This window comes from Pelophylax lessonae (genome assembly GCF_965119305.1).
Source record: "Pelophylax lessonae genome assembly, chromosome: 11".
Lineage (NCBI taxonomy): Eukaryota > Metazoa > Chordata > Amphibia > Anura > Ranidae > Pelophylax > Pelophylax lessonae.
The window spans coordinates 153,474,152-153,492,628 of NC_138778.1; the positions used below are offsets into that span (position 1 = coordinate 153,474,152).

The 18,477-nt window shown below is 45.0% G+C and overlaps 1 protein-coding gene across 1 annotated transcript in view; it reads right to left on the minus strand.

Annotated features, from left to right (window-relative positions):
- The window catches only part of UBE2Z (ubiquitin conjugating enzyme E2 Z), a 32,912-nt gene that overhangs the window by 14,132 nt on the left and 303 nt on the right, over nt 1–18,477 (minus strand). Inside the window, exons 2-5 of the mRNA XM_082272388.1 lie at nt 16,360–16,432; nt 12,790–12,977; nt 9,960–10,071; nt 9,766–9,878 (exon numbers count right to left, since the gene is read on the minus strand). Coding sequence (XP_082128514.1) covers nt 9,766–9,878; nt 9,960–10,071; nt 12,790–12,977; nt 16,360–16,432 — 486 coding nt within the window. The remainder of the gene's footprint in view (nt 1–9,765; nt 9,879–9,959; nt 10,072–12,789; nt 12,978–16,359; nt 16,433–18,477) is intronic.

Below are 18,477 nucleotides of genomic sequence, written 5' to 3' on the forward strand. Positions count from 1 at the left end.
GGAAGCGTGATTCGGATGTCTCTGTACGCCCTCCCAGAATAGGCCGACCACGCTGTAGCCATCATTGGGCTATGCCCTGGTCGACAAGTAGTTAATCCCCATAGTCTTAGCTATCCGATATTACCCGTAAAGCGGGGCTTTGCATTACTTATGTTCTGCAATATTTGGCCAAACTCAATCACAATGCCAGTCTCTGTGAAAATTAGGCATTGCCCCCAAAAAATGTGTGTGGCTACTGGAGGTCCTCTAGTATAAGTTTGCCAAGTATGGTGCCCTGAACCCCCGTGGTTTGGGCTCTACATTTATAGAAGCTTGGCCTGCTATGTTAATCTATGGCAGAGTCTTAGTCTGGAAATTTGAGGGGCTACAGCTAGGACCCCAAATGAGTCTGGGGGCCATATTTGGCACAGAGGTAGGGGGGTCCTTCCTTTACCACCCCAAACATTTTGGGGTTTGTTAGCTCAAAATTTCCTGATCAACTTTTTCTAGGGCCCCTTGAGAGTATGTGGCCCCCGGGCCATACGGCACAGCAGGGAGTGCTGGATACCATTGGACTATTCTGCGGTGGTCAGCTAAAGTCTACCCCAATGCAGGTCCCTGTGAAAATAAAGCATTGGCCCCAAACAAATGTATGTGCCAAATTTGGTGCCCCTGAGCACCGTGGTTCGGCTACCACAGGGCCCTACATTTAAGCTAGCCTGGCCCATTATGTTAATCTATAGTTCAGCCGCGATCAGGAATTTGAGGGGCCACAGATCGGGCCCCAAATTAGTCCAGAGGCCCAGAGGTAGGGAAGGTCTTCCTTTAACACCTCTACATTTTTGAGGTCGCTAGCCTGAAGTTTTATGGTCAGCTTTTTAGGGGGCCCCTTGGGAGTGTGTGGCCCTCGGGCACTAATGCGGAGTGGGGATTGGTGAGTACTGCAGGAATCTCTGGACTCTTAGCTATTTAACAATATTTGCAGAGCCTGGCTCTGCAGTTCCTATGTCCTGCGGTGGTTGGGCAAATTCCACCCCCATGAAGGTCCTCATGAAAATTAAGCATTGGCCCCAAAAAAATTTTGTGGCCCCTGGGGGTCCTCTAGTAACCCTATACCAAGTTTGGTGCCCCTGGGCAACATCGTTCCGCTACCGTGGGGCCCTAGATTTAGGCTAGTTTGGCCTAGCCTATGGTAATATATGGCGCAGTAGGGAATTTTGGAGGGGCCACAGCGTGGGCCCCAAACATGTTCAGGGAACCTGGACTCTTTCAGGGCCTGGGCTGTGGCCCCCTCAAATTCCCACCCCCATCAGAGTCATGGATTAACATAGCGGGCCAATGTACCATAAATTTAGTGCCCTGTGGTACCCAAATCACGGGGGGATATGGTCACCAAACTTGGTACAGGGATACTAGCTGACCCCCAGGGTCACACACATTTTTTTGTGGACGATGCCTAATTTTCACGAGGACTGGCATGGGCGTCAAATTTGCACAAATACTGTAGAACATAGGTACCAGTGAGCCCTGCTCCGCAGGTAACATTGGATAGCTAAGAATATTATATATGGTTTCCAGCAGTCCCTTCTCCACGGTACTGCCCCAGGGCCACACACTCCCAAAAGGCCCCTGAAAAAGTTGACCAGAAAATTTCAGGCTAGCTACTCCAACATTTTCAGAGTGGTAAAGGAAGATCTCCCCTACCACTGTGCCAAATATGGTCCCCTGGACTTGTTTGGTGCCCGAGCTGGGGCCCTGAAACTGTGCCCACTCGAAGATTGCCATACTGCACCAAGCTGACCTAAATTATGGGCCTAGTGGTACCTGAACCCTGGTGGCTAGGGGCCTCAAACGTGGCAGGGGCCACATGCTTTTTTCAGGACCTTAATTGTTACAGGGACCTGCATAGGGGTCGATTTGGCTAACCACTATGGAATACAGGAACTGCAGAGCAGCATTATACAGATACTGCTGAATAGCTAAGAGTCCAGGGATTCCTGCAGTACTCACCAATCCCCACTCCGCATTAGTGCCCGAGGGCCACACACTCCCAAGGGGCCCCCTAAAAAGCTGACCATAAAACTTCAGGCTAGCGACCTCAAAAATGTAGAGGTGTTAAAGGAAGACCTTCCCTACCTCTGGGCCTCTGGACTAATTTGGGGCCTGATCTGTGGCCCCTCAAATTCCTGATCGCGGCTGAACTATAGATTAACATAATGGGCCAGGCTAGCTTAAATGTAGGGCCCTGTGGTAGCCGAACCACGGTGCTCAGGGGCACCAAATTTGGCACATACATTTGTTTGGGGCCAATGCTTTATTTTCACAGGGACCTGCATTGGGGTAGACTTTAGCTGACCACCGCAGAATAGTCCAATGGTATCCAGCACTCCCTGCTGTGCCGTATGGCCCGGGGGCCACATACTCTCAAGGGGCCCTAGAAAAAGTTGATCAGGAAATTTTGAGCTAACAAACCCCAAAATGTTTGGGGTGGTAAAGGAAGGACCCCCCTACCTCTGTGCCAAATATGGCCCCCAGACTCATTTGGGGTCCTAGCTGTAGCCCCTCAAATTTCCAGACTAAGACTCTGCCATAGATTAACATAGCAGGCCAAGCTTCTATAAATGTAGAGCCCAAACCACGGGGGTTCAGGGCACCATACTTGGCAAACTTATACTAGAGGACCTCCAGTAGCCACACACATTTTTTGGGGGCAATGCCTAATTTTCACAGAGACTGGCATTGTGATTGAGTTTGGCCAAATATTGCAGAACATAAGTAATGCAAAGCCCCGCTTTACGGGTAATATCGGATAGCTAAGACTATGGGGATTAACTACTTGTCGACCAGGGCATAGCCCAATGATGGCTACAGCGTGGTCGGCCTATTCTGGGAGGGCGTACAGAGACATCCGAATCGCGCTTCCCACGGATTGTGTTAAAGGGCCAACGACAGGGGCCATTTACCATGTGATCGCTCCATCCAATGACAGAGCGATCATTTGTCAACAGAACGCTGCATGTCTGGTTTAGCTCTCTCTTCGCACGCTGTACACACCGATGGGCACCGCCCCTACCTCATCCATGCCCATCTCTGCCTCATCCATGCCCATCTCTGCCCTATTTATGCCCACCCGTGTCTCATGCCCATCTGTGTCTAAATCATGCCAATGAGTGCCTCCTCATTTGTGCCTCATCAGTGTGTCCCTCATCATGCAGCCTGTATCCCCCTGTCATTCAGCCTCTTTCCCCGCCGTCATTCAGCCCCTGTCCCTGCCGTCATCCACCCTGTGTCCCCGCCGTCATGCAGTTCATGTCCCCCCGCCGTAATTTGGCCTGTGTCGGTGCCTCCGTCAGAGTCCTCCTTTACATCCAGTGTGTCCCTGTCAGAGTCCTCCTTTACATCCAGTGTGTCCCTGTCAGAGTCCTCCTTTACATCCGTGTCCCCATTAGAGTGCTCCTTTACATCTAGTGCTTCCCTATCAGGGTCCCCCTTTACATCAGTGTCCCAGTCAGAGTCCCCCTTTACATCAGTGTCCCCGTCAGAGTCCCCCTTTACATCCAGTGTCCCCGTTAGAGTCCTCCTTTACATCAGTGTCCCTATCAGAGTGCCCCGTTATGTGTCCCAGTCACATAGCTCCTTTATGACCCACGGTCAGAGTGCCCCTTTATTATTGCAGTCGACGTGCCCCTTTAGTATTCCAGAGTGCCCTTTTATTATTGCAGTCGGCGTGCCCCTTTAGTATACCAGAGTGCCCTTTTATTATTGCAGTCGGCGTGCCCCTTTAGTATTTCAGAGTGCCCCTTTAATGTGTCCCATATGAGTACTGATCGTAGTATTTCAGGGTGCCCCTTTAATGTGTGCCATATGAGTTATATATATAGCTATATATATCTATCTATATAGTAACTATATATATATATATATATATATATATATATATATCTATATCTATATCTATATCTATATCTATATCTATATATATATATACACATACTATATATAGTATATATATTTATATATATATATATATATATACTATATATATATATATATAAATATACTATACTATATATATATACTATAATATACTATATGAGTACTGATCATAGTATTTCAGGGTGCCCCTTTAATGAGTTATATATAGCTATATATATATATATATATATATATATATATATATATATATACACTGTATATATATATATATATATATATATATATATATATATATATATATATATATATATATATAAATATACTATACTATATATATATATATACTATAATATACTATACTACTATAATATATATAATATAATATACTATATATAGTATATGTATAGTATATATATATATATATATATATATATATATATATATATATATATATATATATATATATATATATAGTATATATATAGTATAGTGTATATATATATATATATATATATATATATATATATATATATATATATATATACACACACACTATATATACTATAATATACTATATAATATACTATACTACTATAATATATATATATATAATATATATATATATAATATATATATATATATATATATATATATATATATATATATATATATACACACACACACACACACTATATATATATATATATATATATATATATATTTATATATTAGTTACATATAGCGAGTTAGAATCTTCATATGTGTAATCACCGTACAGAGCGAGTTAGAATCTGACATTAGATTCTTCCCCGCTCTGTCTCTCGTCGAGAAATGCCCCCAACGGACTGCGCACGCGCTACAGAGCGAGTCAGAATCTGACATTAGATTCTTCCCCGCTCTGTCTCTCGTCGGATTGTGCCCCCGACGGACTGCGCACGCGCCAACCCCAGCCGATCAGCTGTTCTGACAGGGTGACGTCACTTACGGAGCATGCGCAGTCCGACCCGGGCATTATCCGACGGAGGGCATTCCTCGACACGACACCGGCACTGGGGAGCTACAGTTCATTGAGGGAACCATGAATGCCAACATGTATTGAGACATACTGAAGCAGAGCATGATTTCCTCCCTTCGGAGACTGGGCCGCAGGGCAGTATTCTAACATGATAACGACCCCAAACACACCTCCAAGATGACCACTGCCTTGCTAAAGAAGCTGAGGGTAAAGGTGATGGACTGGCCAAGCATGTCTTCAGGCCTAATAAACCCTATTGAGCATCTGTGGGGCATCCTCAAATGGACGATGGAGGAGCGCAAGGCTACTAACATCCACCAGCCCTGTGATGTCATCATGGAGCAGTGGAAGAGGACTCCAGTGGCAACCTGTGAAGCTCTGGTGAACTCCATGCCCAACAGGGTTAAGGCAGTGCTATAAAATAATGGTGGCAGCACAAAATATTGACACTGGACATATTCCCTTAGGGGTGTACTCACTTTTGTTGCCAGCGGTTTAGACATTAATGGCTGTATGTTGAGTTATTTTAAGGAGACAGCAAATTTACACTGTTATACAAGCTGTACGCTCTCTACTTTACATTTTAGCAAAGTGTCATAAAGATATAATAAAATATGTACAAAAATGTGAGGGGTGTACTGACTTTTGTGAGATACTGTAGATGCGTAACACACAGAGTGATATAGTTCAAGCACTTCTTTCTTTTAATTTTTTAAGATTATGGCTTACAGTTAGCGAAAACCCAAAATTCAGTATCTCAGAAAATTTGAATATTGTGAAAAAAGTTTAATATTGTAGACTCATAGTGTCACACTATAATCAGCTAATTAACTCAAACACCTGTAAAGGTTTCCTGAGCCTATAAATGGTCTCTCTGTCTGGTTTAGTAGGTTACACAATTATGGGGAAGATGGCTGACTTGACAGTTGTTCAGAAGACAGTCATTGACTCCCTTCGCAAAGAGGGTAAGTCACAAAAGGTCATTGCTAAAGAAGCTGGCTGTTCAGAGTGCTGTATCCAAGCATATATTTTGTTAGTCTTTTTTAGTTAGTTGCTTTCATCTTTCAAATTGAAAGACGGCTACAGCACAGGCTGTTTGACGGCAGGGCGTCCACGGATATCTTCCCATGATCGTGTTGCCTGCGTGCCGCCTGTGGCGGGCTCTGTGATCGCTGGGTCCTTCAAAACACAGCTGATCACAGATAAGGGAGAAGGGCTAATCACAGGGACCCTTTACCACGTGATCAGCTGTGTCCAATGACAGCTGATCACAGATATAAACACAAGCCAGTTATCAGCTTTTCTTTCCTCACGGTGATAGCACAAGGAGAGAAGAAGAAAGCTGATAACCGGGTTGTGTTAGGGACAGCAGCACTGATTATCAGTGTCCTGATTATTAGTGCAGTCAAATCAGTGCCACCTACCAGTGCCCATTGGTGCCACCTACCAGTGTCCATCAGTGCCACCTACCAGTGCCCTAATTATCAGTGCAGTCCCACCAATGCAACCAATCAGTGCCACCTACCAGTGTCCATCAGTGCCACCTACCAGTGTCATTATCAGTGCAGTCCCACCAATGCTACCAGTGCCACCTACCAGTGCTCATCAGTGCTGCCTATTAGTGCCCATCAGTGCCACCTACCAGTTCCCTGAATATCATATCAGTGCAGTCTCACCAGTGCTCATCAGTGCCACGTGCCAGTGCCATCTACCACTGCTCATCAGTGCTGCCCATGAGTGCCACCTATCAGTGCACATCAGTGAAGGAGAAAAATTACCTGTTTGCAAAATTTTATAACAAACTATGAAAAATGTTTTTTTTTCCCCAAACATTTTGGTCTTTTTTCATTTGTTTAGCAAAAAATAAAAATAAAAAAATGATTAAATACCACCAAAAGAAAAGCTCTATTTGTGTGTAAAAAATTATAAAAATGACATATGGGTACAGGGTTGCATGACCGCGCAATTGTCATTTAAAGTGCGACAGCGCTGAAAGCTGAAAATTAGCCTGGACAGGAAGGGGGTGAAAGTAGGCAAGTGGTTAAATGAATAGGCTACCATGCATGTTTTTGAATCCCAACAGGCTAGAGAGATGGGAAGGGACCTTAGAATGTGAGCACTTTGGTGCATGCACTGCATGTTTCACTTTTATTTGTTCTGTTGGAAAACTGTTAGAATCAACCTGGCGAGCAAAATGTTTTATAGTGTATCACATGGTATAAAGTTAAACAAGAAAACAAGTAAATATTACACAAGAATAGTTTACTATTCGTTAAGCACGCAAATAAAACCAGTTTACCCAGAATGCAATGCAGTCTGGATCTAGTTGTTATCGGCAAGAAAACCCAAACGCTGTAAAGCTGCCAAAAGACAGTGCGCTATAATAGAGCTCTATGTACGCATCATTCGTATAATAAATCTTTGTTTTAGTATACATTTTCCCTAATATAGTACTTTTCACCCCTCTTTGAATAGACAAGTGACTGTGTAGCCCCTTCCCCTTTTGTAGGGGATTTCCGCATCTGCCGGGACAGACTTGTACCCCATGGCTCCCTGCGGGTGACCTCATCCCAGGTAGGACAATATATGCATGAGTTTTCACCACAACTGTACTTCATTTTAACTTTGACTTATAATGTAAATTATTACTTTTCTATTCTGTATTGCAGCATTAAATGTGTGTTTTGCTCTAGAACAGGGATATGCAAACTGTGGCCCTCCAGCTGTTTCGAAACTACAATTCCCATCATGCCTCTGGGTGTCATGCTTGTGGCTGTTAGAGTCTTGTTATGCATCATGGGACTTGTAGTTCTGCAACAGCTGGAGGGCCACAGTTTGCATATGTTATAAGCTCCTGAAGAAGCGGCGACCTTCCGGCGAAACATGTCGAGTGCCCAACACTCAGATGGTATTTGCTATATGGTTATCCTTCAGATGTTACCCCATCTGTGATCTTATAGAGCCAATTGTTTACGACACAGTGTTCAGTGTTTTTTTTTTTAGATATATATGTCTGTTTTAATGAACTATGGAATAAAAAAAAATAAAATGTTAAACATAATGACTATTAAGCCTTTTGTATGGTACCATGAAAGTCCACAATAGCCTAATACTGCACTTAGTTGGCACTCCCTGGTCCCAAATCCTCTAAAACTATTTAAAGTAATTGACAATATCATTGACAATATTCTGAATTGCTTTGTGTGGGGCCGCGAGCATCACAAGTTGCCCTGGGCTACTCTTAAAAATCCGACCAGACGTGGTGGGGTGGCGTTGCCAGACTTTCAATCGTACTACATAGCATAGCAACTCTCCCACTTTTACTATTTCCACAAACTGGAGGTGCCCCGCTACCAAATACTTGTTTGTAAGAGGCCACACCAAGCAGCTCATACCCCTATACAGCTGCTATTACGGGGACGGGGACACATGCTATTGACTAACACTCGGGGCAGGCTGTTAATGCACCACAGACAGATTTGGGACATTGCCCTCAAAAAAACTGAAAGCCACCCACATCTATACTCTTACTTCTCTGTGGCACAACCCATGCCTGGGGAAGCTGCTCTCTATTCCGGACAGCAACCTGTGGGTGGCTAGGGGTGTACTCTATTTAGGCCAAGTGGTATGGTGTAAAAACATTCCAATCCCTAAAAGAAGAATTCAACCTCCCTTCGCCTATGCTAATTAGGTATCTGCAACTGAGGCATGCGCTACTGACCCAATTTTCTGTCCGGTTTCCCTTTCTCTGTGACATACCCCTACTGGACATAGTGTTGGGTGACACCCATATTAAACTGATATCTGCACTGTACACTGAACTGCGTAATACCATTGTTGCTCAGACAGTTGAGAAGGTGCAATCTACCTGACATGGGCCCCCTGGATGAGTTGGAGTGGGACGATATTCTGGATAGCCCCAAGTTAGCTTCACCCAGACTCTCCGATCATATGACCCAACTCTATATATTACACAAGGCCTATTCAACTCCGCTTAGGATCTCCAGGTACTGACCGAACTTTGGCTCCCTCTGTCCTCGGTGTCCCAGACAATTGGGCACCTTTGTACATCTTATCTGGACTTGCCCGGAAATCCAATCCTACTGGATACAAATCTTAAAATTCCTGCATGGCCATATAGGCTCCCCGCTGCAGCTGGACCTTAAGCCCTGCATCCGAGGGCTATCACATGATGCTGACATAGACACATTTTTTGACACTTTCCTACACGAGACTCTTTTTAGTGCACGTAAACTTATAGCTAAATCGTGGTTGCAAGCCCTTACCCCTAGCTTACAAGAATGGATAGTGGAAGTAAACTCTACCCTTCGTTAAAAAAGGCTGCTCTATAGACATAGGGATTGTCCTGCTAAATTTGACAGGGTCTGGAACAGGTGGCTAGAACTCTCACAGACCTGTAGCGATCAAGAACCTGGGTGAGATGAATATTGCCTTAGCCCTACTGTTGCTATTGATCGGATGGGTGGGATTATACCCCCCCCCCCCCCCGACTATTATGTTCTCCCTCATTTCTTCTCCACGTATATGTCTCAGTTTCTACCACATTTATTTGACAGTTATGCCATGCAGTTTTGTCCCCTTTTGTTATGGATGTACTCATGTGTAATGTTGTACCCTGTGTTCCTTTTGAATGTTTGGTTTTTCATACCGTATTTTTGTACCCTTCTTTTATATACCACAAATAAACTTGTTTTTTCAAATTAAATTTAAAAAAATACTGCACTTAGTTAGCGCCCACCGGTGGTATGGGCATAAAGTACATTTCCTTTACCAGGGCACGGGAGAAAAAAGTTTTTTCACAACACAGGACTTACCGTAAGGCCTCTGGACACTGGCACTTGCCCTCTAGCATGTCACATACTGCCACTCTGATGGTCTCGTGACGAATGCACTCATTGTAGTTCTTGCTGTCCCCTGAGTGTCTCTCCTGAGGAAGAGCATAGAGTAAGCACCACAAAATAGGTTGTGAAGGACTAAATTCGGGGTGAGAGCACAATAACACCAATACCTGTTCAAAGCCAGGTTCATTGTGATAAGGATTCTCGGTCATCAGGGACTGGATAGAGATGAGTACTGAAGACAAGCTCTGAGCTGGACTCCATGCAGGTCCTGTCCATGTACTGGTGTTGGAAGAAAAAAAAAAATTGCATGGGTTAAAAAAAAAAAAAAAAAAGGAAAAAAGTGATCATCGTCTTGCAACTCATACTACTATGATCCTCAGTTTGATATAAGGCATGTATAGAAAAAGTCTCTAGAATTGTTCTCTATGAGTCACTAGGTACATATCCACATCAACATTCGTAAAATATAAACTGAAAAAAAAATCCCCAGCATTCAAACACTGATTTCTAACCATAGGGAAGGATACATTTTTGCACCACCAGCACCGCTATAATATACACTCGCTAGAGTGCAAGTATTTAAATATCAGCTCTGCTGGGCCCTGGACTCCTCCGATCCCCTTCCCACAACTTGCCACTGTCAAGGAGCCCTGCACCCATCCTAGTATCCTGCTGTCCTGAACTTGTTATGAGCACACTTGTCCCTTGACTTTGCTTTCCCAAGTCACAGCTTACAGAGCCAGCCACTCCGATACCACTTCCATAGGAGAGACCACAAATGTCAACTTGATGCCAGGAATGCTGGGCCCCTAAAGCAGCTTTGTCAGGGCCCATCGCACAGGTCAGGTCTGTTGCAGTGCATTTACCTGAAAACAAATTGAATGGGGTGCCAAACACACCGCAATCGATCTTTAATCATACCTGCAGAATTTTGTAGTGCGTTACAATGTGCTGTGGGAGTGTACTGAGGTGCCATCAAAAATGAGTGGCACTGCGGCACATCAATTCAAGTCACATGGGTTACCAAGCTTTACTGCAATGCAATGATGGTAAATACTATGTCCTCATGAAGAAAGTTTTAAGGATTTTATTAATAATTAAATATGGCAATGCTGCATGGAACTTTGTTAGTCATATCATAGTTTAGTAGTTGTGTGTCCTGCAGTCCTAAGCTTCATTCTGCCTATGGGCATAAATATCTAGTTGTAAAGGCTGGTCACCACTGCATCCTCTCCAAGCCCAGTGTGACCAGTTCCCTAACCACCACCCTGGTACTCCTGCACAGGTGACACTATTGCAACCATATCAGAACTCACTGGAGTGGATGGAGCTGCCGCCAGCATTCTCCAGCCTGCCCGCCCAGCTCTCCCATTTCATTGGCAATAGTAAATAGTACTGTTGGAATACTGGTGAGGGGATGCGAGACCTTTGCTGCCATTGTGCTATATTCCGAATCTCCAGTGTGTGCGCCCCTGTGCCTTTAAGGAACACTGGGCCCTGGAGTCTCTTCCAGTTGTGTCAGTATCGGCTTCCCATAAACTTTGCAACTATTTATCCTGCACAGAACTTATTGTACACCTATTAAACTATTTGATTGGGGCTGGAGGGATTCTCCTTTATGCCCAAAACATACAGCCCACAGAGGGGACTTTATACACGTGATATGGCGTTGCCTGAAACATACACGATATTGTGCAGAGGTTATGCAGACTATTTCTGATCTAGCTCAAACACCTATACCTCTCACCCCGCTGGTGTGTCTGTTGGGTGCGATCGATGATGAAATGTATCCAAAAGGTATTTATATCATGGTAACCAGATTACTATACCTTGCTAGGAAGTTGATTGCCCAATTTTGGCTGGCATCTACTGTGCCTACTAGGGTCCAGTGGGTTGCCTATGTTAACTATCCTTCTTAGAGAACAATTGGCCTATCGCCATCGTAATGTAGTCAAAAAATTCAAGATAACCCTAGCCTTGTCCCTCCACAGATAGTGATGGATAGATTGTTACAATTTTAAACCCACCAAAAGTTTTAGTGATGTTTGCCTGGGCTTGGGACTTTTTTCTTATGTTCTATATATCGGCATAGCTAAGTTGACATTTTGAGCAGATGTCCATTACCACGCTCGGGTGGTTTAATTCGTTTTTCTTTTTTCCTTTTGTTTTCTGTTTTTGCAAAAAACGTTATATATGTGCTATATACCAGGTGACCGCCTTTTATTTTTCTGACATATTTTTTTTTTTTTATTTCAGGTACTTATATAGCGCTGTCAATTTACGCAGCGCTTTACATATACATTGCACATTCACATCAGTCCCTGCCCTCATGTCTTTGGAGTGTGGGAGGAAACCCACGCAGGCACAGGGAGAACATGCAAACTCCAGGCAGGTAGTGTCGTTGTTGGGATTCGAACCAGCGACCCTCTTGCTGCTAGGTGAATGTGCTAACCACTACACCACTGTGCTGCCCGACATATATATATATATATATATATATATATATAAATAAATAATAGTAGGTGCAATAATTGTGTTCTGATTTATCTGTATACCATATTATTGTACTGTATGGTCACTTTTTTTTTTTTTTTATCAAAAAGGGAGCAGTGTGCTCCCTCCTCCATGCTTACCTGCCCTCAATCTATCCATTATTATATATGTGCTTCCACTATGGAGGCTCTCAAAAATGTACAGCATTAGGACTGCAGATAATACTGGGGTGCCGTGGAGTGGCTCTTGCAGCTTGCGCATGCGATTGCAAATGTGTGCAAACCAAACCCCTGTTTTAAACACAAATTCTTAGACAGGATAATTTGGTTGGTTGGTGTGTTGAGCTGGGAATTTTCTTTGGTTTTGTTTGACCTGCGTCGCCCTTCCATGTGCTCCTTGCTGTGAATGCCAGTTTGCCATTTGTTGTACATTAGTGAAAAAACAGTTGTGCTTAGAGATCAGCTTTAAACCCACAGTGAAGGAAATATATACAAATATACTCACCCAAGGATACTAAGGCAGACTTTGCCATTTCGGTAAAAGTTTGGGTTAAACCTCACAGTGTTGTTGCCCGTTGTCATCAGTTTTACTCGCGGTGGATGAATCGGATAATCTGGAGGACATCGGAACAAGAATAAGAAGAACCCTCCTTCATAAGGGGTGTCAAATGGACCTGTTATAAGTGCATGGATCTGTAAAACAAGAAGGTTGCTATGTGACAAAGTACATACAATCTAAGATCTTCACCGGCCGTCTCAAAGCCAACACTGCCTTACAACCACTGGCAGCTCTGCGCTCCGTAGTCAGCACACCAATCACAAATGACGCTCCATGCAGCTGTATACCTTTTCTTGTAACTGGGCAAATAATATCACACTTCACCCGCTTGCCTCAATGGGTAGTAAATATGAGTGGATATAAAAGCTGAAATGTAGCCATCAAAGCAAACACTGCAGTAAGCAGCTGCAACAGCGGTTTGTACTAGGGGCTATTGCACACTGCAGCTCAAAGAAGCGCCTCCTACAGGCATTTGCATTTCTCTGCCTAGAAATTTCCCCTCCATGTTAGACAATGTGTCCATGCACACTATAGGAGTTTTTTTTCTGCCTGTAAGCTTATATGGCTGTAAGCTCCCGAAAACTCCTATAGTGTGCACAGACACGTTGGCTAACATGGAGGGGGTTTCCAGGCACAGGAAAATAAAATGTAACTGCCTGTAGAAGTTGCAGTGTGTATGAGCTCCTAGTCGTTGGCTTCCTTCAGCGAGTTTAGTCTTTTGGTATGTTGCTGTAGGAGCTACCCCAAGGCATGCCTGACCTTTATTCATGGCTATATACACTCACTGGCCCCTTTATTAGGTACACCTGTTTAGCTGCTTGGTAACACAAACTGCTAATAAGCCAGTTCCATAGCAGTAACTTAATGCATTTAGACGTGGTAAAAGACGACTTGCTGAAGTTCAAACCGAACATCAGATTGGAGAAGAAAGAGGATTGAAGTGACTTTGAACGTGGCATGGTTGTTGGTGCCAGAGGGGCTGCTCTATGTATTTCAAAAATGGATCTACTGGGATTTTCACACACAACCATCTCTAGGGCTTACAGAGAATGGTCCGAAAAAGAGAAAATATCCAGTGAGCGGCAGTTGTGTGGAGGAAAACGCCTTGTTGAGGTCAGAGGAGAATGGGCAGACTGGTTTGAGATGATGGAACAGCAACAGTAACTAAAATAACTCGTTACAACCAAGGTATGCAGAATACATCTCTGAACACACAACTCATCGAACCTCTAACAAAGCAAATGGGCTACAACAGCAGAAGACCATGCTGGGTGCCACTCCTGTCAGCTAAGAACAGGAAACTGAGGCTACAATTCGCACAGGCTCACCAAAATTGGAAAAACATTGCCTGGTCTGATGAGTCTTGATTTCAGCTGCTTCATTCAGATGGTAGGGTCAGAATTTGGCGCAAACAACATGAAAGCATGGCTCCATCCTGCCTTGTATCAATGGTTCAGGCTGGTGGTGTAATGATGTGGGGGATATTTTCTTGGCACACTTTGAGCTCCTTAGTACCAGTTGAGCATCTTTTCAACGCCACGGCCTACCTGAGAGTTGCTGACCATGTCCATCTCTTTATGAATACAGTGTCCCCATCTTCTGATGGCTCCTTCCAGCAGGATAATGCACCATGTCACAAAGCTCAAATCATCTCACCACTGGTTTCTTCAACATGACAATGAGGTCACTGTACTCCTATGTCCTCCACACTCACCAGATTTCATCAATAGAGCACCTTTGGGATGTGGTGGAATGGGAGATTTGCATCATGGATGTGCAGCTGACAAATCTGCAGCAACTGCGTGATGTTATCATTTCAATATAGACCATTTTTGGGCATGGTTAGGTAAAGCCTGGAACTTTAGGGATGCATTTTACCTGCAGTTCCTACAGTCAATTCTAGGAGGTAGCGGGCACTTTTTAACCACTGGAAGGTTTACCCCCCTTTCATGACCAGGCCTCTTATTGGGATACGGCAATGCATTACATTAACTGACAATTTGTGGTCATGCCACACTGTACCCAAATAAATTTTGTGTCATTTTTTTCCCCCCCGACAAATACGGCTTTCTATTGGTGGTATTTGATCATCACTATGTTTATTTTTTTTTTTTTGCGCTATAAACAAAAAAAAAAACAAAAAGCAGACAATTTTTGGAAAAAAAAAAAACACAATTTTTTTTTACTTTCCGTTATAAAAACATATCCAATAAAAAAATTAAAAAAAATGTAAAAAAAATAAATAAAAATCTATATTCTTGATAAGTTTAGGCCAGTAAGTATTCTGCTACATATTTTTGGTAAAAAAAAAGAAAAAATCCCATTAAGCTTATATTTATTGGCTTGCGCAAAGGTTATAGAATCTACAAACTATGGGATATATACTGGAATTTTTATTCATTTTTTTTACTAGCAATGGTGGCCTATCAGCGACTTATAGCGGCACTGCAATGTTGTGACGGACATTCAGACACCAACTGACACTTTTTGGGAACCTGCGAATACCAGTAATGCAGTGTTTTCAAAAGATAACTGTGATCAGTACTAAAACTATGCACTGTCACTGTACTATTGACACTGGCTAGGAAGGGGTTAACGTCTAGGGTGATTCAAGGGTTAAACGTGTGCCTTGTGCCAGTGTCTTAGTGTACTGTCAGAGGAGCTTTTACTAACACAAGTAATGGATTTTATTCCCTGCTTTGTGGGGAAAGAAAATCCATCACTTCCCCAGTGACAGGACAGGGCTCAGCCTTGTTTATATAGGCAGGGCTCTGTCCTATGTAAATGTATGGCTGTTGCCGGGTGGATCGAAATCTGCTGTGTTTAAATCACAGCACAGCCGGGTCGGGGGCACCTCCTACCCTGAAGTGTCAGATCCCATACCTAGTATGTCATGTGGTGCAGCAGAGCCGCCTTGCCCCTGTAGATCTAGGTTATACGGTTGGCAAGCAGATGAACACCAGGGATGCTGGCATTCATAAAGGCTTGTTCACATGTGTAGCATGGACTGCCTTTCCTCTAAAAAGCAATCCATGCATAGAACCTTTTTCAGTTTGACAGGTAGAGAAGAGGAGATAAAGCCCCTCCTCCCCACCTGTTTACCCTATCATTGCCATACTACCACTCCAAAAATCACCGGCATTGCAAGCAGTTACTATTGGAATTTGGATCCATGTGTGACCACTGTGTGCACAGGACACCTGTCATCCGGGATTCACCAATCTCTGGTTATCTTGTAGATCAGGGATCCTCAAACTACGGCCCTCCAACTGTTACAGAACTACAAGTCCCATGAGGCATTGTAAAACTTCTGACATTCACAGACATGACTAGGCATGATGGGAATTGTAGTTCCTGAACAACTGGAGGGCCAGAGTTTGCATATCCCTATTGTAGATCAATGTTCTCTATGATAACCCTTAGAAAATGAGTCCTGAACACAGTGCTGCACTGGGGAACATTGCAGGCCCTGGTTTTATCGGTCTGAACAGGGGTTGTACCCTAAGAGTTCTTTACCTTTGTCATGTCATGTGGGTCAGGCACCACAAACATCCCAGGAGGAGGTTCTTTGTAGATGGACATGATGTCCCTGAATGAAGAAAACAAGACAGTTAGATAGAAGGACTGCACACCACACCCTGTACACAAGAAATGAAAGTGAAAGAACATTTCTGTTCCTGGTATAAGAAGCACAAAGAAATTCACTTCTCAGATGTGACAGATTCTATATATTGTACAGGGAAATGTCACAGCATAAAATGATTTACATATCCATATGGCCATAAACAGCCTCCATGTGTGACTATCTGATCATCTCCTATGGAGGAGGAAAACCTGACGGGCTTCCCCTCATTCCTCTGGGAGGGACTGTCAGCCTTCCTTCATTCCTCTGGGAGGGACTGTCAGTCTTCCCCTCATTCCTCTGGGAGGGACTGTCAGTCTTCCTTCATTCCTCTGGGAGGGACTGTCAGTCTTCCCCTCATTCCTCTGGGAGGGACTGTCAGTCTTCCCCTCATTCCTCTGGGAGGGACTGTCAGCCTTCCCATCATTCCCCTGGGAGGGACTGTCAGCCTTCCCCTCATTCCTCTGGGAGGGACTGTCAGTCTTCCCCTCATTCCTCTGGGAGGGACTGTCAGCCTTCCCCTCATTCCCCTGGGAGGGACTGTCAGCCTTCCCCTCATTCCCCTGGGAGGGACTGTCAGCCTTCCCCTCATTCCTCTGGGAGGGACTGTCAGTCTTCCCCTCATTCCCCTGGGAGGGACTGTCAGCCTTCCCCTCATTCCCCTGGGAGGGACTGTCAGTCTTTCCGTCATTCCTCTGGGAGGGACTGTCAGCCTTCCCCTCATTCCCCTGGGAGGGACTGTCAGCCTTCCCCTCATTCCCCTGGGAGGGACTGTCAGCCTTCCCCTCATTCCTCTGGGAGGGACTGTCAGTCTTCCCCTCATTCCTCTGGGAGGGACTGTCAGTCTTCCCCTCATTCCTCTGGGAGGGACTGTCAGTCTTTCCGTCATTCCTCTGGGAGGGACTGTCAGCCTTCCCCTCATTCCTCTGGGAGGGACTGTCAGTCTTCCTTCATTCCCCTGGGAGGGACTGTCAGTCTTCCCCTCATTCCCCTGGGAGGGACTGTCAGCCTTCCCCTCATTCCTCTGGGAGGGACTGTCAGTCTTCCTTCATTCCCCTGGGAGGGACTGTCAGCCTTCCCCTCATTCCTCTGGGAGGGACTGTCAGCCTTCCCCTCATTCCCCTGGGAGGGACTGTCAGCCTTCCCCTCATTCCCCTGGGAGGGACTGTCAGCCTTCCCCTCATTCCCCTGGGAGGGACTGTCAGCCTTCCCCTCATTCCCCTGGGAGGGACTGTCAGTCTTCCCCTCATTCCTCTGGGAGGGACTGTCAGCCTTCCCCTCATTCCTCTGGGAGGGACTGTCAGTCTTCCTTCATTCCCCTGGGAGGGACTGTCAGTCTTCCCCTCATTCACCTGGGAGGGACTGTCAGCCTTCCCCTCATTCCTCTGGGAGGGACTGTCAGTCTTCCTTCATTCCCCTGGGAGGGACTGTCAGCCTTCCCCTCATTCCCCTGGGAGGGACTGTCAGCCTTCCCCTCATTCCCCTGGGAGGGACTGTCAGTCTTCCCCTCATTCCTCTGGGAGGGACTGTCAGCCTTCCCCTCATTCCTCTGGGAGGGACTGTCAGTCTTCCTTCATTCCCCTGGGAGGGACTGTCAGTCTTCCCCTCATTCACCTGGGAGGGACTGTCAGCCTTCCCCTCATTCCTCTGGGAGGGACTGTCAGTCTTCCTTCATTCCCCTGGGAGGGACTGTCAGCCTTCCCCTCATTCCCCTGGGAGGGACTGTCAGTCTTCCCCTCATTCCCCTGGGAGGGACTGTCAGTCTCCCCCTCATTCCTCTGGGAGGGACTGACAATCTTGCCTCCTGGGCCATGTAGTTCCACAGCAGGTGTCAGTTGTCTCCTGTAATAAGGGAAGTCTATACCAGTAGGGGGCTCCACCATGGGGGATCACTGCCCGGCATGGAGTTCCTGGCCAAGTGCTAAGCCATACACAGAGCGATCAGATCGTTTAGTTGTGTTGGTGATCGCACAGTGTATAGCCGGTAACGTACATGGTGACTCTTCCAGGAT